The 24,069-nt window shown below is 46.4% G+C and overlaps 1 protein-coding gene across 8 annotated transcripts in view; it reads left to right on the forward strand.

Moving 5' to 3' along the window:
* The first annotated feature begins 593 nt into the window (after positions 1-593).
* LOC146338639 (ubiquitin carboxyl-terminal hydrolase 12-like) overlaps positions 594-24,069 on the forward strand; it is a 68,811-nt gene continuing 45,335 nt past the window's right edge. For 4 of the 8 annotated variants that reach the window (XR_014784864.1, XM_084814185.1, XM_084814181.1 and 1 more), the window contains exon 1: positions 594-703. Coding sequence is in view for 4 of the 8 variants with exons in the window: in XM_084814181.1 (XP_084670307.1) it covers positions 656-703 (48 nt within the window). In the remaining 4 variants the exon portion in view is untranslated. Of the gene's footprint in view, positions 704-2,828; positions 2,995-4,766; positions 6,645-22,397; positions 22,659-24,069 lie in introns of those variants that run through there. The other 4 variants (XM_084814182.1, XM_084814183.1, XM_084814187.1 and 1 more) reach the window with 4 other exon arrangements.

Raw genomic sequence — 24,069 nt, forward strand, 5'->3', positions numbered from 1 at the left:
TAAACATGCATAGGATTGCACCCTTAGCGTAATATCCAACGTTAGCTCTACTTAGAGTAGGCCTACTGAAATGAATGGGACTACTCTAGGTAGGGCTAACATTGGATACCACGCTTAGGCCGCAATCCTTTACACACTTACTGGGGAACAAGCTCCATCGAACTTGCTTCTCCAGAAACGTGCAGAGGGGTGCACCGCCCGTGCGTCTTACTTCTGAGGAGACCTGCACAGGCGCGACCGGCCAGGCCTGCACGGAAGATCTCTTCCCATGGATCCCGAGAAACTGGGGCGGGGCGGGGCGGGGCGGGGCGGGGGGACATGTGTAGGGCCGGGTGTGGAAAGAAGGCACGGGCGCTGGTCGCATCCCCAGGCGGCGTGGGGCCGGGAGGGGGTAGAAAAGAGGCCACGAATCGGGCCCCACGAGCGCCGCGCTGCCAGGAGGAGGCCGGAACGTCTGGAGGGCCGGAACCTTCCTTCCGGGGCAGCGGGGGGATGCCGGAGCGCTCTAGCCGCGGCGCGCAGGGCCGCCCGGACCGCTTTGGCTGTGGCGCCACCTGCGGCTGCCGCTGCTGCTCCGGCTGCCGCTGTCAGTTGGGCGGCCGGGACCCAACATGGCGCTGGCGGCGCTGGCGGGGGGCTCCGGGTCGCCAGGCGGATGGAAATACTGATGACGGTCCGGAGACTCGCCTCCATCTGTACCATGGTAAGGGGAGACGCGGGGGGGGGGAGGGGGGCGCGGCTGCAACTCCCCCCACCCGCCCCGCCCCGCCCCACAGCAGGCCCCCGAAGCCGCGCCCTCAAGCCAGCCCGCGACCCCCGCACGCCCCTCCAAATGCCTTTGGAACCCCCCCCCCCACGTTCCCGCTGTGCTGAGCCATATTGGGGCAGGGGTAGAAACCGGGGATGGGGGCGAGGGAGAGAGAGATAAATACGTGAAACGTCCAGCTGGTGTCCTCCGGGGCTAGGACGATCCCCTTTTAAACGCCCCCAAATTCTGGCTACTTGGGGCGGCATGTCTCTGAGCGCACGCAGAGCGCCTTTCTTCTGGAGAGAAGCAGCCTTCTTTAAAAAGAAGGGCGAAGTGTGCATCTCCTGACGCATGTGCAAAGGTAATAATAATAATAATAATATACTGAACAAAATTGGAAGGAAACAGTGCTTCTGAGCATAAAGTGTCTCCTTTCCCCTCCAAAGTGTAATGTATTTCGATTTTAAAAACAACAGCTAATTATAGACAATAGGGAAGAATACCAAACTATCCATCTTGAGCGGGCACTGCATTTTTCTTGTTCCTCCTCTGGCTTTGCATCATCCGAATTTGACAGTGGGGAATGGTAAAATTCTGGCCGCTTGGCAACCCCGCATAGAATGGCTTCCTGTTCATGCCAATGTTGTCCTTCCACAGCTAGCGTATCCCTTTTTGCCTTGCTAAAATTTTACCTCTAAAAGTTTTATTTCCAGAGGATTTCTCTCCCTTTTGCGTCAGGCTCTCCCTTACCCACGATGATTTCAGTCTTGCAATTCACCCCACCTCCCCTTTCCCCCTAGTTAATATTTGACATGCAAAACATTTGTCAACTTGAATTGCATGAAATGTGTGTGTACGTTGTCACCTGTGAGAAGCTTTTATGCATACATTGAGCTGGGTTTACAAGTGAGGTGCAGCTTCATTGGGACCTTGCAGCCCAGCATGGCTTCCCTAGATGTGGAGGTTCAGTGAAATATACATGGGTGTGATCGTAATAATCTGTGTACAGCTTTTAATGCACTTTCTGTCATGTAATTGCTTTGTGGGTAGGAACTGCATGATGTGTGAAGCAGGAAGCAGAGAGGTAAAATGTCTGGAAATTTTGAAACAGTGGGAAATAATTTATTTTTCCTCCTGAGCCGCCTTCTCTCTTGCTCAGAGTTCATTTCTCTTGAGTCAGAACTAGCCAGCCTCCTCTTCTCTTCCCATGGTATGTTCCATAGCGAACATCTTACCTTGAATTTGTATCAGTGCCCCTTTTTCCCACCTCCCAAACTGAATGATGTTTTTGCTTCAGAATTCACTTTTGTAGAGCATCCTCTTCTCTCTTAGGCGCTCTCATGACCCTCTTCCTTCTTCAGAGCTTCCAGCTGCCATTTCTATTCCCTTCTCTTTAGATAGCAGAGTCATTTTCATTTATTACATTTATATCTCTATTTTCTTTGATGATGGAACTCAAGGCTGGGGGCAGTTTTGGGGTGGATGAGGACAACCAGATTGAAGCTTAATCCAAACAAGATGCAAATGTTGTGGGTGGGGAAACCTGCTGATCTGGTTGGAGGTCTGCAACTGAGGATGGATAGGGTTGCACTCCTCCTAAAGAGGCAGGTATGTAGTTTGGAAGTTCTTCTGAACCTGGTGTTTACCATGGAAGCGCAAGAGGCATCGGTGGCCAGGAATAGTTCTTACTGGTTTGCCAGCTGCAGAGTTATCTAGAGAAAGCTGATCTTCCCTCAGTAATGCCCACTCTGGTTACCTCCTAGTTTGATTACTGCAGTGAGCTTTTTGTGGAGCTGGCCTTGAAGATGGTCTGGCAACTACAATTGGTCCAGAATGTAGCAGCTAGAATGCTTGTTGGAGCTAGGTGTTTGGAGCAAGTTACATCTATTCTGTGCCATCTATGGCATCTATGCCATACATCTATGGAGCTGCTTATTCCATTCTGGGCCCAAATTAAGGAGCTGGTATTAGCATTTAAAGCTCTACATCAGGGGTAGGCAACCTGGTGCCCTCCAGATGGTTTGGACTTCAAATCCCACAATCCCTGACCATTGCGCATCCTGTCTTTCTCTGATTGGAGTTGTAGCCCAAAACACCTGGAGGACGCCAGGTTGCCCATCCCTGCGCTAAATGATTTGGGACCAAGTTACCTGAAGGACCACCTGCAACCATCCAAGTGTGCCTGAGCTTTAAGGTCATTACCTGAGGCCCTGCTCTGTGGTTCACCAATGAGAGCGGTGAGATTGGTAAGTGCTAGGATGAGGGCCTTTTCAGTGGTGGCCCTACATCATGGGAATACCCTCCCCTGGGAAGCACATATAGCAGCCTCTTCCCTGGCCTTTAGGAGGCTTTTAGAGACCTATTCCAGTCTGCATTTGATTAATGTTAGTATTTTGTTCTTTTATTTATTATTTGTTACATTTACAGGCAGGGCCAGAAATATTGGAACAAGGATAACTGTTTTGGCAGTTGGCCTCTGTACATCACCACATTGAAGTTGAATGGAAACACACCCAGATGGGAGCGAAGTCAGGACTTTCAGCTGTAATTCAAGGGGTTTGACAAAAGTGGGGCGCTAACCATTCAGGAAGTACAGCCAGTGGCATACACACATCCCCGTCGTCGGTGGCTCATAATTAATGGAACAAACCAACATTTCAAACTTAAGGATCGCCTTTAATACCTGGATGAAAATCCTTTGCAGTCAGTGACTGCCTGAGGTCTGGAACCCATGGACATGACCAAATGCTGAGTTTCCTCCCTCGAGATGCTTTGCTAGGCCTTTACTGCAGCTGCCTTCAGCTGCTGCTGGTTTGTGGGTCTTTCTGCCTTCAGTCTTGTCTTCAGTAAGTGAAAAGCATGCTGTCTTGGGTTGAGATCAGGTGACTGACTTGGCCATTGAAGAACATCCCACTTCTTTGACTTGAGAAACTCTTGGGTAGCTTTTGCTGTATGTTTTGGGTCATTATCCATCTGCAATATGAAGCAACGTCCTATCAGTTTGGCAGCATTCGGCTGAATCTGAGCAGAAAGTATAGCCCTATACACTTCAGAATTCGTCCTGCTGCTTTTATCAGCAGTCAGGTCATCAATAAACACCAGTGACCTGGTTCCATTGGCAGCCATATATTCCTGTGCCATAACACTGCCTCCACCATGTTTGACAGATGATGTGGTATGCTTTGCATCATGAGCTGTTCCTTTCCTTCTCCATACTTTTCTCTTCCCATCATTCTGATACAAGTTAATCTTGGATTCATCAGTCCAAAGAATCTTATTCCAGAACTGGACAGGCCTTTTTAGGTGTTTGCTGGCAAAGGCTAATCTGGCCTGTCTGTTCTTGAGCGTTACCAGTGGCTTGCACCCTGTTGTGAAGCCTCTGTATTTACATTCATAAAGCCGTCTCTTGACTGCAGATGTTGACAATGACATGCCTACCTCCTCAAGAGCATTCTTGACCTGGCTAGATGTTGTGAAAGGGTTCCTCTTCACCATGAGCAGAATTCTGCGGTCATCCACTTGAGTTGTCTTCCGTGGTCTGCCAGGCCTTTTGCTGTTGCTGAGCTTGCCAGTTAATTCCTTCTTTTTCAGGATGTTCCAAACTGTTGTATTGGCCACTCCCACTGTTTTTGCAGTCTCTCTGATGGGTTTATTTTGTTTCCTCAGCCTAATGATGGCCTCCTTCACTCGCATGGACACCTCTTTGGACCTTATGTTGGGGGTTCCAGTGAACAGCTACCAAATGCAAATGTAACACTCAGCACCACCTCCAGGCCTGTTATCTGCTTGATTGGTCATGGGGTACCCAGGAAACAGGCCACCTCTGGCCATGCAGCTGCTTGTCAGCCATTCGTTCCATTACTTATGAGCTACCAACGATGGGGGGGGGGAGTGTATGCCACTGGCTGTCCTTTCTGAATGGTTAGTGCCCCATCAAACCCCTTGAATTACAGCTGAAAGTCCTGACTTCGCTCCCATCTGGGTGTGTTTCCTTTCAACTTCAATGTGGTGGTGTACAGAGGCCAACTGCCAAAACAGTTATCCTTGTTCCAATATTTCTGGCCCTGACTGTATATCCCACCTTTCCTCCAAAGAGCCCATGGTGGTGTACATGATCCTTCTCCTCTTCATTTCATCCTTGCAGCAACTCCGTGACGTAGGTTAGGCTGTGAATCAGTGACTGGCCCAAAGTCACCCAGTGAGCTTCACAGCCAAGTGGGGACTAGACCCCAGGTCTCCCCACTCCTAGTCGTGCTTAGCTTCAGCAAGTCTGCTGTATCATGTGTCTTCAGTCCATGCCCCGCAGTCCAACACACGTGCTTTTCTCTCAACCCATTCACATATTTCTCCTGAGTGAGAATTTCAATTCTCTTAGGGGGCGATCCTATGCATGTTTAGACAGAAAAAAGTCCTACAACTCCCAACATCCCTCCAGCCACCCATGCTGGCTAGGGTATGCTGGGAATTGTAGGACTTTTTTGGTTTAAATATGCGTAGGATTTTACCCTTAGTAACTCTTTTTCAAAAACGTAAATAAAATAGCCAAGGAAGTAAATAAAGTTGTCTTGAATTTGTATCTGTCTTATTCTTTTTCCCCCTCTCAAGATGTCAGTCTTCTCCAAGTTTTTACATCCTACATCCAAGAAAGCACTTTCCATCAAGTTCACACCAAGATCACTTCAGCCTCACTTGCCGAGCCGCATGTTACATTGCAGCAGTGGGTAGCATTCGTCTGACAGCCCCTTCTCCGTCACAAAGGCACTTTAGAAGAGACAGTTATTTTCAGTGGGGAAGGAGCAGGGGACTGGGAAGCTGAACCCTTCTTCTGTCATCTTGCTTTCCTGAGCAGTCCTCTTCTGCTTTTATTCCTGCCTATGTTTGCATTATAGACCTGCGTCTGGAACCCTGTTGGGGAAGAAGTGTCTTGGGGAAGTTTCAGAGGGAAAGTGCCTGGCCTGGGAAAAATTAAGAAGCTGCCCCTTTCTGTGCTACAAAGTGCCCCCTCCTGAGGATTCTTTGCAATGGAGAAAGGACAATCTATCAGGCTGTTACTACAAACAAGTGCAGTGTAACCAGGGCTGGCCTATCATTAGGTAAAGTGAAGCTGTCACCTCAGGCAGCAGATGCTGGGAGGTGGCAGCAAGGTTTTGGAAGAGAGAGCTGTGGGCCACGTGTCCCGCTCTGCAACCCCTAAGTTAGCCTGCAGCCTTCAGGAGCAGTAGAGGATACTGCCCCATCTTCAGTGTTAAGACAGAATCATCTGCCAGAACAGTCGGCTTTTGTACATGGAATGGGAGGGGTTGCCTCATGATCCTTTACCACTCCTGCCTATCCTTTGTAGTCACCCTGTAGAAAGTTCTCTTCTCAAATTCTCTACCAAGCTGGTGCAATCAAATTCTCTACCAAGCTGGTTTCTTTCTCTGCAAAATTAGTAATAATTGTTTCTTTTTTTAGGAAAGCCAGCATGCTATAAATAACTGAGATGTGTTTTCCTGTACTCCTCCTCTCCCCATGAAATATGGTAGATTTTTGTTGGAATGTGTTTAGAGAGAATATCTGCAGCATGTAAAGGGGGATTATGGAAGGGAGTTATCATTGCTTGTTAAGTATCTGCATAACTCTAAAAATGTCTTGGAATCCTGAATACTGCTGTGGCTTATGTGTAATGATGCCTACTGAGATGATGGGTGTTGGCAGGGAACTGTGGAGGACACAGAGAAATGTGCATTTAAAAAGGTTATATTAAGCAGCCTGCATGATTCAAAACACAAGCCCTTGTCTGGCAATGAAAATCATGGTGGTGCTTCTTTCCAGCTAAGTGGGACTCCATTAACACCAGGAGGAAAGGCAATGGTCTGAAGACACTGGATGCAGCCACCTTGCTGAAGCAATGCAGGTCTGGTGTGTATGTGGATAGGAGACTGCCTAGGTACCCCATGTAGGCCACCTTGAGCTCTGTCATGGGAGAAATATGGCATAATAAATATTAAATCAATAATAAAGATGGGGTAATAAGTATTAAATCAAGTAATAATATTTATAAACATGAGTATTCAAACGCTGAACTGCAGACCGGAAGGTCGGCAGGACAGCAGTTCGAGACCCGAGTGCCGTGTGACGGAGTGAGCTCCTGTCTTCAGTCCCAGCTCCTGCCAACCTAGCAGTTTGAAAGCAAGAAATTGCAAGTAGATAAATAGGTACCGCCTCGGTGGGAAAGGTAATAGCGTTCCGTGCACCTCGGTGTTCAGTCATGCCGGCCACATGACCACGGAAGCGTCTTCGGACAGCGCTGGCTCTTCGGCTTAGAAACGGGGATGAGCACCGCACCCTAGAGTCGGACACGACTGGTTGGGGACACCTTTACCTTTACCTTTATTCAAAGTACTTGCAGGCATGTCAGTTGAGTCCAGGACTGCTGAGAGAAAAAATAATATTGTGAAGTCTTTCAGCACATGGGACAGAGGTGCTCTGCTATTTGGGAGCACATCTCCCATCTACCTTTGCCCCTTTTCAAGGGGTCTGCGCTCCCCAAACTTTCCCTTTTCCATCTCCCTTTTGAGCATTTTTGGGTCCAGTGTACATCAGTCCAAGCACTCGGAGCATTTGCCGCTAACTGCATGTTGCTTCTGAGGCCAGGCACTCTGTATCTGTGGCATGTATCCATTCTGCAATCACCTAAGCCCATTCCACCCCCACCCCCCTGAGAATAAGAATTCCATAGCCATTTGCAACCAATCATAACAAGGAGACAAGGTTTAATTGCCCAGGTTGGCATGTCAAAGCACTATGGCTGGTATCAGTCTTGGAGTTTGAACAGCTCTGGGAGAGATTAATGACCATAAATGGTAAAAGCATGAACTTCCCATAATGTCGCACACTGTTTTGCCCTGTTAACAGTGTGCAAAGTGTGAATCTTCTGTTCCTGTGTGTCATTCTTTGTAGTATATTTTGAAACATGATGAAATTGTCAGGCCTAGCACCATTACCATAGCATGGGGTGGAGCTGGGTGGTGGGAAAAAAAATCCCTGGACTGATGTCTTGGTTATACAAATGTGGTCTGACAGTATATGGCAGGGGAGCAGAATCTCTTTCAGCTTGGGGGTCGGGGGGATTCCAATGGTGGGTGGGACTGAAGGCAAAAGTGGGTGGGGCCAAAAATACCAGCATGTTTTAGCAGAAAATTCTCACTTCCAGTAATTAAGCCTTATGAGAGCCATTCAGTCAATTAGAATTGGGGGGGGGGGAACTGCACAAATGCTGGGAAACTGCCAGTGATAAGTGGTTGGGAGAAAGGGGGTGGAGCCAGGGGAGGGCGTGTGGCCATCCTGGGAACCCCAGGAGGGCTGGATTTGGCCCCTGTTCTGAGGTTCTTGCTTTCCCTCTGTTTCCCCCTTCTATCACCATTTATGGTTCTCACTGTTTATTTTATTTACTTATGTTTACATTCCACCTTCCCCAAGGAAGCTAATGACAAGTATTGCCGCTGTTGCTGCTTCTCTCTTTTTTTTTAATCACATACATTCTCAGAGTTGGGGATGTGTTCTGAGAAAGAGCAGGTACCAGTGTAGTCCTTTGCTGTCCATGTGGGAAGTTTCCTATAGTGAGCAGGGCATCTCTGCAGGACCAAATACCTGCATTTTCCTAAACTAAAGAAAATGTGTTGTGTAAATTTGCTTATAATTGACGCTGGCTCAAACTAAGTTTCATGTAGGAGTGTATCCCTGTTCTACGCAATGGGCTTAAAAATTTGAGAAGTGTTGTACAAATGTACTTTTCTTTTTTACTGAATTAAAATTGAGATGTTCGCTTTTACCTGTGCTTGGGAGCTCAGCCCTGGTCTGCATAGATTATTGTTCTGAGTCCCTTGTTTGCAAAGACGCAGCAGACATCCTCTTGAGGGCAAATAATTGAGAACAATTGGATCATATCAGTTGCAGAGATGCAGCAAAATGGCCTGCACAAGTGAGACTGCCTGGAAGGCCAGAGCAGTGATTCACACAGAGGCGCAATGGACAGTCTTCACTTTGGATGCGTACTTTGTTTCCCAGGAGCCTTTAATTACATTTATTTCTTGCAGCACATAGTTATCTCATGGTTCACTAGTGTGCCCTGGCACATATTTTTGGAACTACTGACTTAGGGCAAAGTTCCTTCCAGCAAGTCATTGCAATCAAAGAAGTAGAGTTCATGCCAGGTCATTCTAATTTGGGGGCGGATAGGTTTCAGCACTTTTGAACCCCAAAATAGTTGTTGTGTTTTGTAACTTTTTTAATCCTATGCTTCTTCCACAGAGCTCAGCATAATATATGTTTTACTGGAAAAACCTGTTCCATTTCAGACTGGAATCCTGTACTTTACCTTAGAGTAAACCCCACGGAATCCAGAAGGTTGTGCTTCCAAATAAGCATGTGTCTGATTGCAGATTTACAATACTAGAAGGGTTTCCCCCTTCTAAGGGTGTGATCCTGTTCGTGAGATGGGCTGATTGAGGTCCATATTCAGTGGAAGGCCCACCAAATAGCAGTGGAAAGTGAGATACATGACTGCCATGATAGATACACTGTGGTACACTGATAGATACACTGCTGAAACATGCTGCCAGCAGGACTGTTCTGCTGGGGGAGATGCAGCCCCTGAGCTGTCCTGGCAGCGTTTCCAGAGACGCTGGGGTGTGTCTGCCATTTTCATGCTATTTTTGGTTGTGTGTTTTCCCCCTCCCAGCCTGAGCAGGCAATTGGATGCGGCAGTTGTTCGTTTTGTTTTTGCAGTAGAGTATTTCTAGTCCTGGTGTAGTATGAGTATAGGATTGCTCTGTGAATCCTATAGAGCTTCTTTAGCTCTATTACACACCAATTTGGTGAATGTATGATAGGACCATAGCATTCACTTCTATCAATGTGAAAATTAGGGAACTTAGGGCACAATCCTAGGCATGTTTAGATGGAGAAAAGGCCTACAACTCCCAGCTTTCCCCAGACAGCCTTGCTGGCTGAGGAATGCTGGGTGTTGTAGGCCTTTTCTCTGTCTAAACATGCCTAGGTTTGCGCCCTTAACCAGTCATTTTCCTAGGTGAAGCAAACATATTACTTAATGCGGAAAACATGACATGTGGCAACATTTTTTACATCTTCCATGAAGTATGCAGAGTGTCTGTGGGGCAGTTACCTTGAGTTTGCATAGGGAAAGAAGCCACTGGCCTGTGTGTCACGAGTGTATGTGGATCTACTTGTTTGCCTTTAATTTTCTAGTTTCCCTACCAGCTCCTTGTTCGAATATGGGAGGACCTTCCTTACCATGGCTGTGATACTTCTTAAGAGTGCATTACAGAGAGAATAGGCAGGAGTTGTGCAACATTTCTGTTTTCAAGAGACAAGCGGATGGGTTTTGGGTGGCAACTGGTTATAACTTAACAAAGGGGTTTCAAACATAAACCTCTGGGGCATTTTCAGACCTTTTGGGGCCCGTAGTGCAACCCACAGCACCCCTGCCGCTCTGCACAAGGGAACCAACAACACCCCTGTAGAGCAACCGGGCAGGCCCTGCAATGGCTGCTGCTGTGACAGATTGCCCCATCATCCCCTTCTGCCATTGCTGCTTGTGCTTGGCACGTGCATGCTTGATCTGTACCTGCCTCTTTACAGCTGGCAGTGCTCGCTGCTGGGGTCTCTAGGACACAGTAAGCCCAAGAGAAATTACTGAACCACATTTGGAATACATACCATCCTATTCAAGGGATAAATGCTTAAGAACTGCTAAGCTGCAAGTGCAGCAGAAATGACTGATTTCCCCGATTTTAGTACTTTGTTCATAGAATAGTGATGTTTTGGGTTGAAAAGTGATGGGTGAGGCCCTTGAGCCTCTGCCAAAGGAGGAATTTGGCCCTCCTGCCTGCTTCAGTTCACCCAGGTGCCAGAGCGTTTCCCAACTTGGCACCTTCCAGATGTGTTGGACTACAACTCCCATCATAATGGGGCACTATGAGAGTTGTAGTCCGCCACATCTGGAGGGCACTACATTGGGGAAGGCTATGCCACAAGTTGCTAGGAACAGGTGGGAAAGGTTGACATTCATTGGCTTCCACCCACAATTGATTATAAGGTCAGATTTTATTTGAGAAGAAATGCTTGTTCGATTGCATTGCCATTAAACCCCTCCTGCTGATCAGGAACTGAACGAGCACCTTCGTCCAGTGAGTGCTCAGACATTATTCAGCTTCTAATCACACTGGAAAATACAGAATTAATGTAACATGTTGATATTGGTGTAGCTGAGAAAAGTGAAGTAATGCCTGTCCTCACCAAATCTGAGCTTAGTTCCTCTGTTAAACTGTCAAGGCACATACAGTGAGTGCAGTGCATATCTTGGTCAGATGGTGACCTTGTTCTCCATCCACTTGTTTCCCCACTCTCCCTAGCTCTGGTTTACTCCCTCCTCCTCTGCTCATGTTCTCAAAGCTGCACAGTGCATTTCGAGGAAATCCAAAGATCTAGCTGACTTTAGTTACTTTAAGGGTGCAATCCTATGCATGTTTAGACAGAAACATGTCGTGTACATGCCAGCATTCCCCAACCAGCCACACCTTAAATTTATGCAATCCCCCTTCCTCCTTTTCTGCTATCTTACATATGCAGCCAAGCAACATTGCCACACCTTCCGGATCCATATCAACTCCAGCTGTCCCCAGAATATCTCTTCTACCTTTGGGGGCTATTCTACAGCCTAGCCCTCCAGCTCCACTCTCCTCACTTTCTGCCCAGGACCTCACCTCCTCCATCAGTGATGAAACTGAAGTTACTCACTGTAGTCACTTCATCTCCCTCCTCTACTCTTTCCCTCCTCGCCTTTCTCAACCCTTCTCTTCTTCCCCCCCAGTATCTGTTGATACTCTGCTGTGGTCATCTAATCTCTTCACATGCCCCCTTTATCCTGTTTGCATTTGATTCCTGGTTGCTATCTCCCCCCATGACTATTACACCATATAATTCACCTTCCCTCTCCTCTGGTTGCTTCTATATTGTGTTCAAATATGACACTGCTTCACCCATTCCACCCCTGCCACCCCAAAACACACATACACCACCTTCTTTAAACCCATCCTCACCCTCCACCTACTTGGTGAACTCGCTTCTTTCCTTTGCCTCTAAACCCCTAGAGTGTGCTATTCATTTCTGATGGCGTTCTCGCTTTGGACTCCACCCTCTTGACGATCTGTCTTATGGCCTTGGCTCTCCACTGGAAATGCCCTTGCTAAAATCACAGGAGTTCTTCTTGCTGCTAGATCTAAATAAAAGGTCCCTATGTCGTCCTTGGCCACTTGTCTGCCTTTGAGACTGTTGCTTACCCTCTTCTGTTTGATTCCCTCCATGCCTTAGGTTTTCGTGACTCTGTTCTTTGCTGGTTCTTCTCCTAGCTCTCAGATTGTTCATTCTGTGTGTCCACTGCCACTGTGCCTCAACCTCCCCCCTTTCTTTTGGGGTCCCTCAGGGTTCTTTTCTGTTGGTCCTCTGCTATTCCCTCACTTTATGCTATTTCTTGGTGTGGTGTCATGGAATTCCATGGCTTTCATTGCAACTTGTATGCTTTTGACATACTCTCTACTCCAGACCTCACCTCCTAGTCCCATAACTCTGCCTGGCTGATATATCTCTCCGCTTGGATGGCTTGTAACTGACTCAGACTTGACATGCCAAGACTGAACTATTTTATCTTTCTTCTCAAGCCTTTCTCTCCTTGATCACTCTCGGTATCTATCAACAGCATTGCCATTCACCCTGCTGACCAGGCACACAGCTTTATCTTCGAGTATGAGGAACAAAGAGGGAGAAATCAGTCTGTTGTTCAAGTCCTGCTACAACAGTGCAAACCCCAACTTATTCCTCCATGTTCTCTTGAACTCTGGTTCATGTTCTGGCAGCAGTGTAGACTTTTCAGCTTCCTGTGTGTGTGCGCCAAACCCAGGGCTGCAGAGACAAGCTGTCTTGGGGCTCTCATCTTGCACTCCCCCCACCCCACAATGTTAATAGATAACATCATGTATTAAAATGCATGGAATATCAGCATAATGTACTGTATAGTTTAGGATGTAGTATTTAATGAGGATAAATTCATCTCATTAAATAACCATGAATGCCTATTCACTAGAAAAACAAACCTACTTTAATAGAATGTAAAAGGAATATTTTACAGTCGCTGGAAATTAGGTATTATGACTAAAATTGAGAGCAGAAATTATCAAACATTCTCATAATTGAAACAAAAACCCCTTATTACAATAATTAATTGATCATTCAGTACTTACAGGTAGCCTGTTTGAATTACTTCTTCCTTGCTTTCATTTTGGCAAACGTATCAGTGACATGATCAAAAGAGATTTGCCTAGCAAACTTCCTTTCTGCTGAGGCCATAATAACGTGGTTCCTTTAATTTGTAATTTATATTTCAACACTCGAATGTTTTCAGTGCATTTTGGTGCTCAAGTCTCCTGAAAAAACAATTCAAACAAATCAACTTCAAACCATACTTATTGAAGCTGGCTTGTTTAAAGTAACCCCAGTTACTTTAAACAGTTACCACATTTTGGGTTTGGATGACATGGCAAGCTGCATTTAAAGTCACAACTGAATGCTTCCAAACTCCTTGTAGTTGTGTGGGAGAAGATCGTGTGAACCTGCGGCTCCCTCATGTCATGCTAAACTATGGTTTAGCGTGACAGGCCTATACAAATATGGAATGCGTCACAAATTTGCTTTCATTTTTGCAAATGTATCAGTGAAATGATCAAAAGAGATTTGCCTAGCAAACTTCCTTTCTGCTAAGGCCATAATAACGTGGTTAAGCCTTTCTTAGGGTGGTAGATCTTAGGTGATCCTTTACCAGTTTCACTTTACTAAAGGTACACTCACCTGATGCAGCCCATATGGAGTGCAACTGAGCATTCTTATTTTATTTTTATTTATTACATTTATATCCTGCATTCTTCTTTCTCCAGAGAGCTCAAAGCAGTGTTGGGGCCTAGTTGTCTTCCTCCCTCCCACTCAGGGCTGTTGCTTGCCTTACACTCCTCAGCCAAGGGATCACTGTAGAACTCCAGTGTCAGGGTGAACACTGAGCCCATAGAATCCAGAGTCGTTCTGATTCTGAGGAAGAGCAGTCGCTCCTGGGAAAGGAGCGCGCTCCTTTTTCCCAGGGCCAACAGCTGATGGAGATTCCTCCCACCAGTGTTCCTAGCTTAGATAGCAGTCCTGGGAGTGACAGAGCGCGGGAAGCAGACTTGATGGACGCGCAACGCCGACGCAGAGAGCGGCGCCAAATGGAGGGCGCAGAAAGGAGGTGTAGTTGCTTGGTTGGCGCGCAAACAACGGCTGCGCCCAGAGGATCCAAGGGAAAAGGGGAGGGACTCTCCCTAGTCCTTAAGTTCAGGGGTCTGCCAGTAATTCCCTTTCAAACGGGGACCAACTATTCCAACTTAGAGCATAGGTATTCTGCTGCTCATATCTAGTTGCTAACGGTAGAGTTGTTAATTGTAAAAGAGGAATAAAGCTTTGAAAAGAATCCCTTTGTCTGTGTCTGGACTTGGCTACTGAATTAGACTGAGAGAGGCCTCCAAGGAGCCCTTGACATCCAGCTAGTCTTCAGGGAATTCTGGGAATAGGTTTGCTATTTGACTCTGTAAAGCCACTGCCCCGAAGGTGAAAGGTGAATGATCAGAAAGGTGCTATGGCACATGCAAGAACAGCAGCACACACCAGACTTCTTCCAAAAACTCAGCTCTCTATTATTACAACTCACTGGGAAAGCCCAGGGCAGGAAAATGTGGATTGGAGAAAAAGAAACAAGTGCAATTTAACAAAGAATTGTCCCTGGCTCTTCTAGGCCCAGGATCATTCTGCCCCCTGAAGCGATTATACAGGCCCAACCAGTCATTCAGGCTTCTGCTGCAAAAGTGAAACTGTTTCTTCCAGTTTACTTAATGGCCTGCTCCTGTTGGTTTGGTTCTTAAATGTAACATATACAACAGGCACAACCTTGTTTGTCCACTAACCTTAGTCATAGGAACCAATATGTTGGGGCCCCTCAGTCTTGTGGGAAAAGGTGGGCTTTTAAAAATGTATAGACAAGTTAATAGTCTATGCAGAAGCAGGCATAAAAAGAATAGGGGAACCCCCAAACTTATTTTGAGCAGGGACCAGAACCTGCAATCTTATGCACCCTAACCTGAGATTAAATCAATTGAGCATAGCGGGGCTTCCACCCTGACATAAATCTGCCTGCCAACACCATGTTCATCTGGCCTTTGGTGGACTTACATATTTTAATCAAGGTAGGAGTTTTGCCCATATTTTTGCTTGTAAAGAGAGAGAAAAAAGGAAGCATATATTCAAGTAGGATGAATATTAAGTAAGTAAGGGCACAATCCTTTTCAGATAGGCATCTGCCTCCGAACTTGGAGGCGCCCGTCTATCCAATGCAGGGCAGGAGAAGCACAGAGGAGATCGTTCCCCCTGTGCTTCTCCTGCCCTGCATTTTTGGCTAGACAGCTGATTGCGGCTGTGTAGCTGTGGGAGGGTAGAGCGGGGAAGGAGGCTGCTGTACAACACATGGGATGCGTCGTGCAGGCATTTCCGCCCTGCCCGCCCCGGAACACCCCCAGCCACGCCCCTTTTTGGCCGGTCCGCACTCCTCTTGGAAGCACGGAGGACGGGGCTGTTCCGTGCTGCCTCCAAGGCAGTGCAGAAGTGGGGGGAGGTCGGTTCTCTGGGAACCGACCTCGGAGTGTGGGCTTCATAGAATCATAGAATAGTAGGGTTGGAGGGGGCCTACAAGGCGATCGACGTCAGTTCCCGGATAACACAATATCCTATGGCCGTCTAGCAGCCATAGGATTGCTCCCTCCAGCTCTTATTTTGGTTAGTCAAAATAATCGAAGAACCATTACTTTGGATCTGCAGCAAGTATAAAAGAGTTGCAGATGCTTTGGGGAATTGGCTCTAGTGACATGTGGGGGACTCAGGGAGGCTTGTGCACAAAAGATGTAACTCAGAGTATGGTGATTTGGTCACAGGGGCCCAGCTGAGCTGGACAGTGGCAGAAAATGAAGGTTGAAGAATAGAAAGGTTAAGAACTTACCATGCCTAGGCACACACGGCAGAGGAACATTCTTCAAGGAGAGGGTTGCTTCGATTAGGATGCCTTTTGCTTTGTCATTCTTTGACCAATGTGAACAAATAGGAACTTAGGTTTTGGAAGGGGGACTTTTAGCAATCTCCCCCGTCCTGACTGTATCTAACAAACATGGAGAAGGGAGAGGATCACAAAGGAGAAAAGTATGAAGGAAAGCAAAGCTATCTGGGATTACGGTCTAGCAAGGCTGGACCAATCTCTGCACGCTGGGTCCTCCTCTGATGGTCACACTAGCAGAGATGGACCCCAGGCATGGAGGTTGCCATCTGGCCAAGTTTGAACAAGGAAGTTTCTCTGGGGATTACTGTTATAGTGTCTGATTGCTAAGGAGAATTATTTACGTCAGGGATGGGGAACCTCCAGCCCGCAGAGGTTCCGCATCTGGCCTGCGTAGGTGTCCTGTCCAGCCCATAGAGATTTCCTTCCCAAATCCTGTCCCCTCTCCATTGGGATTCCCCTTTGTGTAATGCTGCGAGGGGAGAGGAATACCCGTTGTTATTCCCAGTCACAGATAAAAGTGGAGTCTCCCTTTCGCACGCCATCTCCACCACTGCTCAATTCCACCTTTTCTGTTCAGCTTTGGGTGTAACTCCTTAATGTGGACTTAAATGTAACTAAACTTAAGTATAGGTAGCTGCATTTGCTCGCCTGCATCTGTCCCTCTCCTTTTCCCATTGTTGATTTTGGACAGCAAGCTCCTTGGAGTCAGGGACCTATCTATTTTTTTGCCTGTGAAACTCTGAAAGGTGCCATGCACGCTGCTGCTGCATAAATAAATAATCCTTGTTCTTGCAGCTGCTCTGGCACAGGAATAATTATTAGCTTTGGCGTTGGAGTGAGAGAAGATTGTGTTAGACTAAGAACAGAGATCCCCCTCCCCAATCAACATAGTACTTGTGTTTGTGAAATATGCAGATAAATGTGTCAGTTTGCCAAACATGCCACACATGTTCTAATTCCAGAAGCACTGTTACATTTGTGCGAGAATCTTGAGTTAACCTCGTAGTAAAAGCATCAAGGCTGAGTCACCCTGAAGGAGGGAAGAAGTTCCAGCCCTGCGTTGTCCTTGATATGTCATCAGTTGGGTCAGTTGCTGGAAGATTTATCCATCGTGCTTGGATTTTTAAGCTTGGGATGTGAAGAGGCGAGTGTTAACATTCTACTCTCTCCTTAATTTTGAGGCATAAATTGAAGAACAGCCATGGATACGCGTTTCTACTGGGATGTCTGACAGGCCATCTGGGTGGATTTTGCTGGCTATAACTTCCTTAGGAGTTGTTCTCACATTCTCTTTTTGGTCCCAGATGGATTCTTTCTCCAGGAGAATTTAATTATTTTTGCTTTGTAAATAGCCACCCCTTGATCCACATCCCTTCCAGCGATATGAGAAGAGCGGGTAATGCCACTGGCTATATGCTTTGAAATGAAGGGCATTATTGATCTATTCTTTATTTTTATTTGCTATATTTATAGACCACCCCTCAGCCATAATGGCTCCCAAGATGGATTTACAATAAAAAATAAGCATAGGACAATTCACAGTTCAACACATAAAGTCTTGAAAATAAATTTAAAAACCAGTAGGCAAAAATAGCAGCAGCAACATACCAGTAACAGCAGGAGAATCAAAACAGAGCATCAGAACCAGTAACAGAGCAAGAATAATATGCTTAACCTATTCTCTGAAGGCTCTGCAAAAAATAAATTTTCACTGTCCTCCACAAGGAGAGGGAGACTGTGCCTGCCAAGCCTATAGGACAGCTTTCCCCAACCTGGTGCTCTCCAGGGCTGGCTGGGGCATGTTGGAAGCTGTAATCCAACTAGGGATGTCAGAGAATTTCTCCACGAATCTCGGGGAGGCTGAATGCCAGCGCATTCGGCCCCCCGAAATTGGTGGAGAAACGGTTTGCCCCCCCCCGGACGGGACTTACCTTGTGCGAATGTCCCTGGCGGCGGCGGCGGTTTGGCAGCTGCGGCGGCCGGTCTTCTGACCGGCTGCCACCGCCGCCATTTCCAAGTTAAAAAAAACAACAAAAAAACCCAAACATGATAGGCTACGTAAAGATTTACGTAGCCTATCACAGCTAGATTTTTAAAAAACACCGTGATAGGCTACATAAATGTTTACGTAGCCTATCACGGCTGAGTGAAAAGAAAAATAAACGCGCGTACGCAAATGGTGGCGCCCATGGGTGCCGCCATTTGCGTTCCTTATTTTGGCACGTGTAGTCTACATAAACATTTACGTAGACTACAGCGAAAATAAGGGGAACGCAAATAGCGCCCTGGGCAAATAGCGCCCATGGGCGCCGCCATTTGCGTACACGCGGTTTTTTTTTTTTCACTTAGCCGTGATAGGCTACGTAAACATTTACGTAACCTATCACGGCTGACTGCAGGGATGCAAACGGCGGCGGCTATGGCGGCCGCCACTTGCATCCCCGCAGGACAGGAGGATTCGCGGCCGGAGGGACGGGGCGCCTCCCCACCAGCCAGAATTTTGGCGGGGAGGGACGGGGCGCCTCCCCCCCGGCCAGAATTTTGGCGGGGAGGGACGGGGCGCCTCCCCCCCGGCCAGAATTTCAGGGGGAGGGACGGAGCGCCTCCCCCCCCACCGCGAATCAAGCTTCGGGTTCAGGTAAGGGACTTCCGTACATCCCTAAATCCAACACATGTGGGGGGCACCAGGTTTGGGAAGGCTGCTCTAGGGGGAGAGAATTCCAAAGAAGTGGAAAAGAAACCACAGGAAAAGAAAGTACTCCTTGTTAATCATCCACTCTTTGATACTTGAATGCTACCTGGAGCAGTGGTTGATTAACATCTGTCAGTGCTCAGGATGGCACTCATAGGGGAGACAGACAGGTATGATCCAGTCTGTGCCCTGTACACAGCGGTGGATATGCACAGCTCTTCACATCTGAGTTACTGGTGGTTCACTGATAGGGGAAACCTGCTCATGGAACAATGTTCCTGGAAGGTGGGGGTAAGGAAGTGTTGAGGGCATGGATCTGCATCTTAATGTTTCCAGTCTGAGTTGTGGATCTATAAATTGCTCTTCAGGGAAACATATTGCACTTCTTTCCGAAGTTCATTCTTAACGTAGGAGTATCAGTTTTTGGAACTGATACTTAGAAAACTGCCTGTAAGGCTTCAGTAAAAGATAAAATTTGCACTTGCAACATTTTAGGAAATTAGAACAAAATATTATCTGCCCCAGAGTATTCTAGCCAGCAGATGTTTTGAGCATTGGTAACATTAGACACTGGATGAGCACATGCAAGTTTTTTTTCCATTATGTCTGAATAAGAAAATAACTATGAAATAATCTTTACATTCAAAATCTGCACTGATGAACTACTTGCCCAATACACGTTTTATTTATGTATTAATTTGTACCATTTATATCCTACATTTCTTAAATATACTGTATATCAGTACATTAGTAAAAGATTTTGAAGGGATGATGCCTTGATAATGTATTCTCTAGTCCAGCTTTCCCCAACCTGGTGCCCTTGAGATGTGTTAACTGCAACATCCAGACTGCAAAGTGGGGTGTGGGGGAGGAGATTATGGAAGTTGTAGTCCAACACTTGTGGAGAGCACCTGGTGGGGGAAGGCTATGATAGACTATTCTCTAGATCTACATATGTGTTGGGAGAGGAGAAAGTATATTTAGGAGGGTTATCTGACTAAAGAAATCTTAGGCTGCAATAATCCTATGGTCCCAGGGAGGGTGTCCCAAGAGCCATAAGGTGTTTTGGATCTGCCCCTCAGAGATTGGAGACAGCAGTCAGACGTCAGAGGGGGAGATGATCCAAATTCATAACCCCCCTCCCAGCCTCCATGCAAACGTCCCTTGCATCTTGGTCAGCAGAGGTGAAAGGGGGCATTCTGTGAGCAAGAAGGGATGGATTGTTAAAAGGCTGGTATCTGCAGGATTTGTGGTTTTTCCACTCCCCTGATGTGTCCCCAGAATTGGGGGAAATGTACAATAGCACCAGAGATGGGATACATGAGAGTGAAATCATAAAAGTAAGGGGAGGGAGAAGCAAAAAGAGGAGTGGGGGGAAGAAAACTGCTGGTCTTTAGTCAAAGTCAATCAAATTTGTATATGAGAGAGAACAATAGCTCTGAAACAAAACCCTCACTTTCTTTGTTTTTAGATGAAGCATAAGCTATTTCCTCTTGTGTGTGAGAGTATGGAAATTCTCTCTTTTTTAAGATGGTGGTGTGCCGTATGCAGTTTTGATATTTGTATTAAATATAATGGGCTGTATCCAACTGTGCCCTTCTGTTCATGGAGAGCTCTTTGATTCACTTGAGGTTTCCATGAATGAACAGGGCAAAAGTGATGTTTGTTCATTCCCCCCTTTCCTCTGCAGACCCCAAATCTGCTCCAGAGGATTGGGGAACCCTCCGGAAAAGCGTGGGAGATGGTGTGTGGGGTGGAGTGGGCTCTACAAAAAATCTCCTCTCTCTGCTTTTCATTCATGGACGCTGTCCAGCTGGATCAAACAGCCTTTTGTGGACGGAAGAATGCACTTGATACAATCAGCTACATCTTTAAAAAAAGAAAAAGAAATGCCCAGTTAATTTGAACATCTTTTTAATTGATCAAAAATTTTAAAATAATTTAGTCTAACAAGTTAACAGTGCAATCCTGTACCCACTTACCTAGGAATACGGCCCATTGAACTTGATGGGACTTACTTTTGAATAGACATGCATGTGTGCTGTAAAAGTTGCAGCCATATTTATATATTTCTGTTTTGCTGTTCTTGACAGCATATTTATTTCTGAAGACTTCTGCGTGCAAATCTTTTGCAAGAATGTTTAAGGTGTCAAAGTGGAAATACAGATAGTAAAAAAACATTTTACTTTAGGTGGAACTGTGTGTGTGCGTGTGTGTGTGCGTGTGTGTGTGTGTATAAATAAATATAGTGTTTGAATATTCTGTTGTTAGTCTTTCAACCTTTCTTGAATATTTTACCTTCAGCCTGGCTGCATCCACAGTGGATCCAAAGCCCCTTGTACCTTTGTTGTTTTGCTGCTTTACACACCCACACACATACACACTCTCTCTCTATATATATATTTTTACTCAGAGCAGTATTTTTTTAAGAGAGGATTGTGCAACCTTGAACTGGAACAAAAATCGAGGATGTGCCTTCAGAACCTTTACAGGAAAGCTTTGTATGTGTCATGGGTAATAAATCAGTTCTTACTTTACCCATGAACGGATTCCATTGCATTGTAAAATGAACTGCTGGAAGATGTAATTATGCTGTGATGGATGGGAGAGTACAAGAAGTTCTTTAGCAAATCAAGTAGGAAAGTAGTCTTTAAATAATGGGAGGTAGTTTTATTACATCTTATAATAAAGTAATGGGGTGTGTGTGTGTGTGTGTGTGAGAAAGAGAGAGAGAGAGAGAGAAGAACCTGGATCTAGCTTAATCTGGCCTTCTGTGTTTTAACTGCAGTGATGAGTCACTTGCTTGTGAAATTGGTTCACATGTGGATATGATATAGACACTGTTTACGATCCATATGTAATATTAGTCTTAAATCCCTTCGGTGGGAGCATTCACACACCTGTCAAATAAGCTAGTATTATTCATTCCTCTGTGTAGGACTAATGATGTTTTCTTAACAAACAGCTTGCTGACTTGGGCTAGTCTGTCTCTGAAGTGCTTTTTGTGGGTTTCATCATTGTAGCATGAAAGCTCACAATACAGCTGCCTATATATGGTGCATTTGTACTGTGTGTTGTATAGATTTTAGCGCAAGCATACTAGTTGTGGCTTTTCAATATTGACAGTTTTTATGGTCACCGTTTGCCTTGGCCTTGGCTCTTTAGCAGCATTCTCTAACTTAGTCTCCCCCCTCTCACATGTTGTGGACTACAGTTGCCATCATCCCCAACCATCATGGGCTGCTCTTTAGGGTTTGGTGAATTGTATCTGAATACTGATTTGTATGACCAAGTTTGCATGGGAAATGTATGTTGGCTCTGTCATCATTGTTGTTATTGGGCCAGCTGCTGTCAGCCATTCAAACCCTTAGTCACCAGTTCACCTTTCAGGGCTCTAGAACAGAGATGTTGAACCTCTTAACAGGGATGTTAACCCTCTTACAGCCTGGAATTAAATTTCAGAGAAGTTCTCAGGGGGCACCTTTCAGTGGTGGGCAGGGCCGAAGGAAAAAGGGGTGAGGCAGAAATACCAGCGTATTTTAGCCTAAAGCTTTTACTGCTAGTAGCTAAGGCTTAGGGGAGGCATTTCAACCTCTTAGAATGAGGAAAAACATGCAGAATCTGAGAAACCACCAAATGATTGGCAGTGGAGGGAAAGGGCGTGAGCCCTGGGGAAAGGGCGTGGCCCTGTGGGGGACCCTGGAGGGCTGAATTGTGAGAGGTTCAGCACCCCTGTTCTAGAATGTCTCATCTAGGAGCTGTTTTTGTTTTTTTAGGTGTGCGCTTAAGATGAGTTTAAGCATATACTGAAAAACAGATCGTGTAAATGAAAGAAACATGTTTGGAAGCATGTTATACAAGTGCATTAATCGCAAACACTTCCTGGATTGGATGCAGCTCCTTGAGGTGTGTGACGTATTGGCCAACCTTGGTTTGCTGCTATGTAACGTGTGGATTGTCTCCAGATGACCACGTGAGAAGAAACACAATTCATCACTGAGGAAGCAAGTGAGGATAAGACTGGACTCTTCGAAAAGGTCCACATCACATCTTTTAACTGTGGAGAGAAGCTCAGCCTGGGGTCAGGGAGTGCTGCTGTGCTTCTTCAGATCCAGGGGTAGGGTGGAGGCTTGGGATGAGCTTTGGAGCCATTTGGAAAGGCTTCCCGCTGCTTTCCAACTGCTTCTGAAATAAGCACAACATGAAGCACAAATCAGCACAACGTTGGGAGAAGGGAAGAGCTCCAACTGAGAGCTCCAACTGAATTGGGGGTATGTGGCCTAAGTACTCCCAGCAGCTGTGGGCAGGAAGCTTCAGTCTGGTTCCCGCCTCCCAGCTGAGCAGAGCAGAGGAAGCTGCTCCAGCTGGTCCAGGGACTACAGAAGCAAGCAAGCTGCCAGAGAGCGAGCGACCAGAGCGAGTGAACAGGGGGAGAAAACAGGAGTTGGCCAGGGGATTTCGGCAGGGGAGGTCAAGCGGGAGGCCCCTAACATTTTTTAAAACTTATTTTTTTTGTAACACACTTCCACACCAGTGGGACTCTGCTTTTAACCTCTAGTGAGTAGAGGAGCAGGCACAGGCTAGTCTAGAACAACCAGAAAGCTAGACACAAAAAGGGGAAAGAGGCTATGGAAGGACAAGACTCTCCAGTGGTGGTGACCTGCAAGGTGTGTGCAATGTTTGTTTTCTTGCCTGAGAACAACATGATTTACACCTGCAACAAGTGCAAGTTGATCACGCTGCTGGAAGAAAAAGTAAGAGGACTGGAGCGGCGACTGTCGACCCTCCGGAGAATAAGAGAACACGAAGAGTTCTTGGACAGAACAGTGGAACTATAGCAGCAAAGTGAAGACCAGAAACTTCAAGAGCAACAGCAAGCTGAGGCAGAAGTGGGAAAGGCTGAGGTGAGGAAAAATGGAGTAGAGGATACTCCTTGGAAAAGGGTGACAGGAGAAGAAGAACTAGATGCCACTTTGCACCAGTGGAAGCAGTGGAGCTGTGGAACCGATTCTAGGTACTTGAGGATGAGACTGGAGGACAGCCTGCAGAGGAAGAATTACAGGGGAACCTGCATGAGAGTGAGCAAGAAGCTGAAGGTCAGTCAAGCAGAGGCGATGAAACCCAGGCCTACAAGAAGAAGAAGAGAAGAGTGGTAGAAGTGAGAGACTCCTTGCTGCGTGGGATCGAGACCCAAGTATGTTGCAAAGACCCATGGACTCGCCAGGTATGTTGTCTCCCAGGAGGACAGATTAGAGACGTGACTGAAAGGTTGCCTGCACTCATAAAGCCCAGTGATAGGTATCCCTTTCTTGTCATTCATGTGGGAACAAATGATACCGCCAAGTGGAGCTACAAAGAAATCACATCAGACTTTGAAGCTTTGGGAAGGAAACTCAAGAACTTTGGGGCCCAGATAGTTTTCTCATCCATCCTTCCAGGAGTTAGAAG

Source organism: Heloderma suspectum, chromosome 9 (genome assembly GCF_057233095.1).
Source record: "Heloderma suspectum isolate Gila_16-S chromosome 9, 16-S_ref, whole genome shotgun sequence".
NCBI classification, from domain to species: domain Eukaryota; kingdom Metazoa; phylum Chordata; class Lepidosauria; order Squamata; family Helodermatidae; genus Heloderma; species Heloderma suspectum.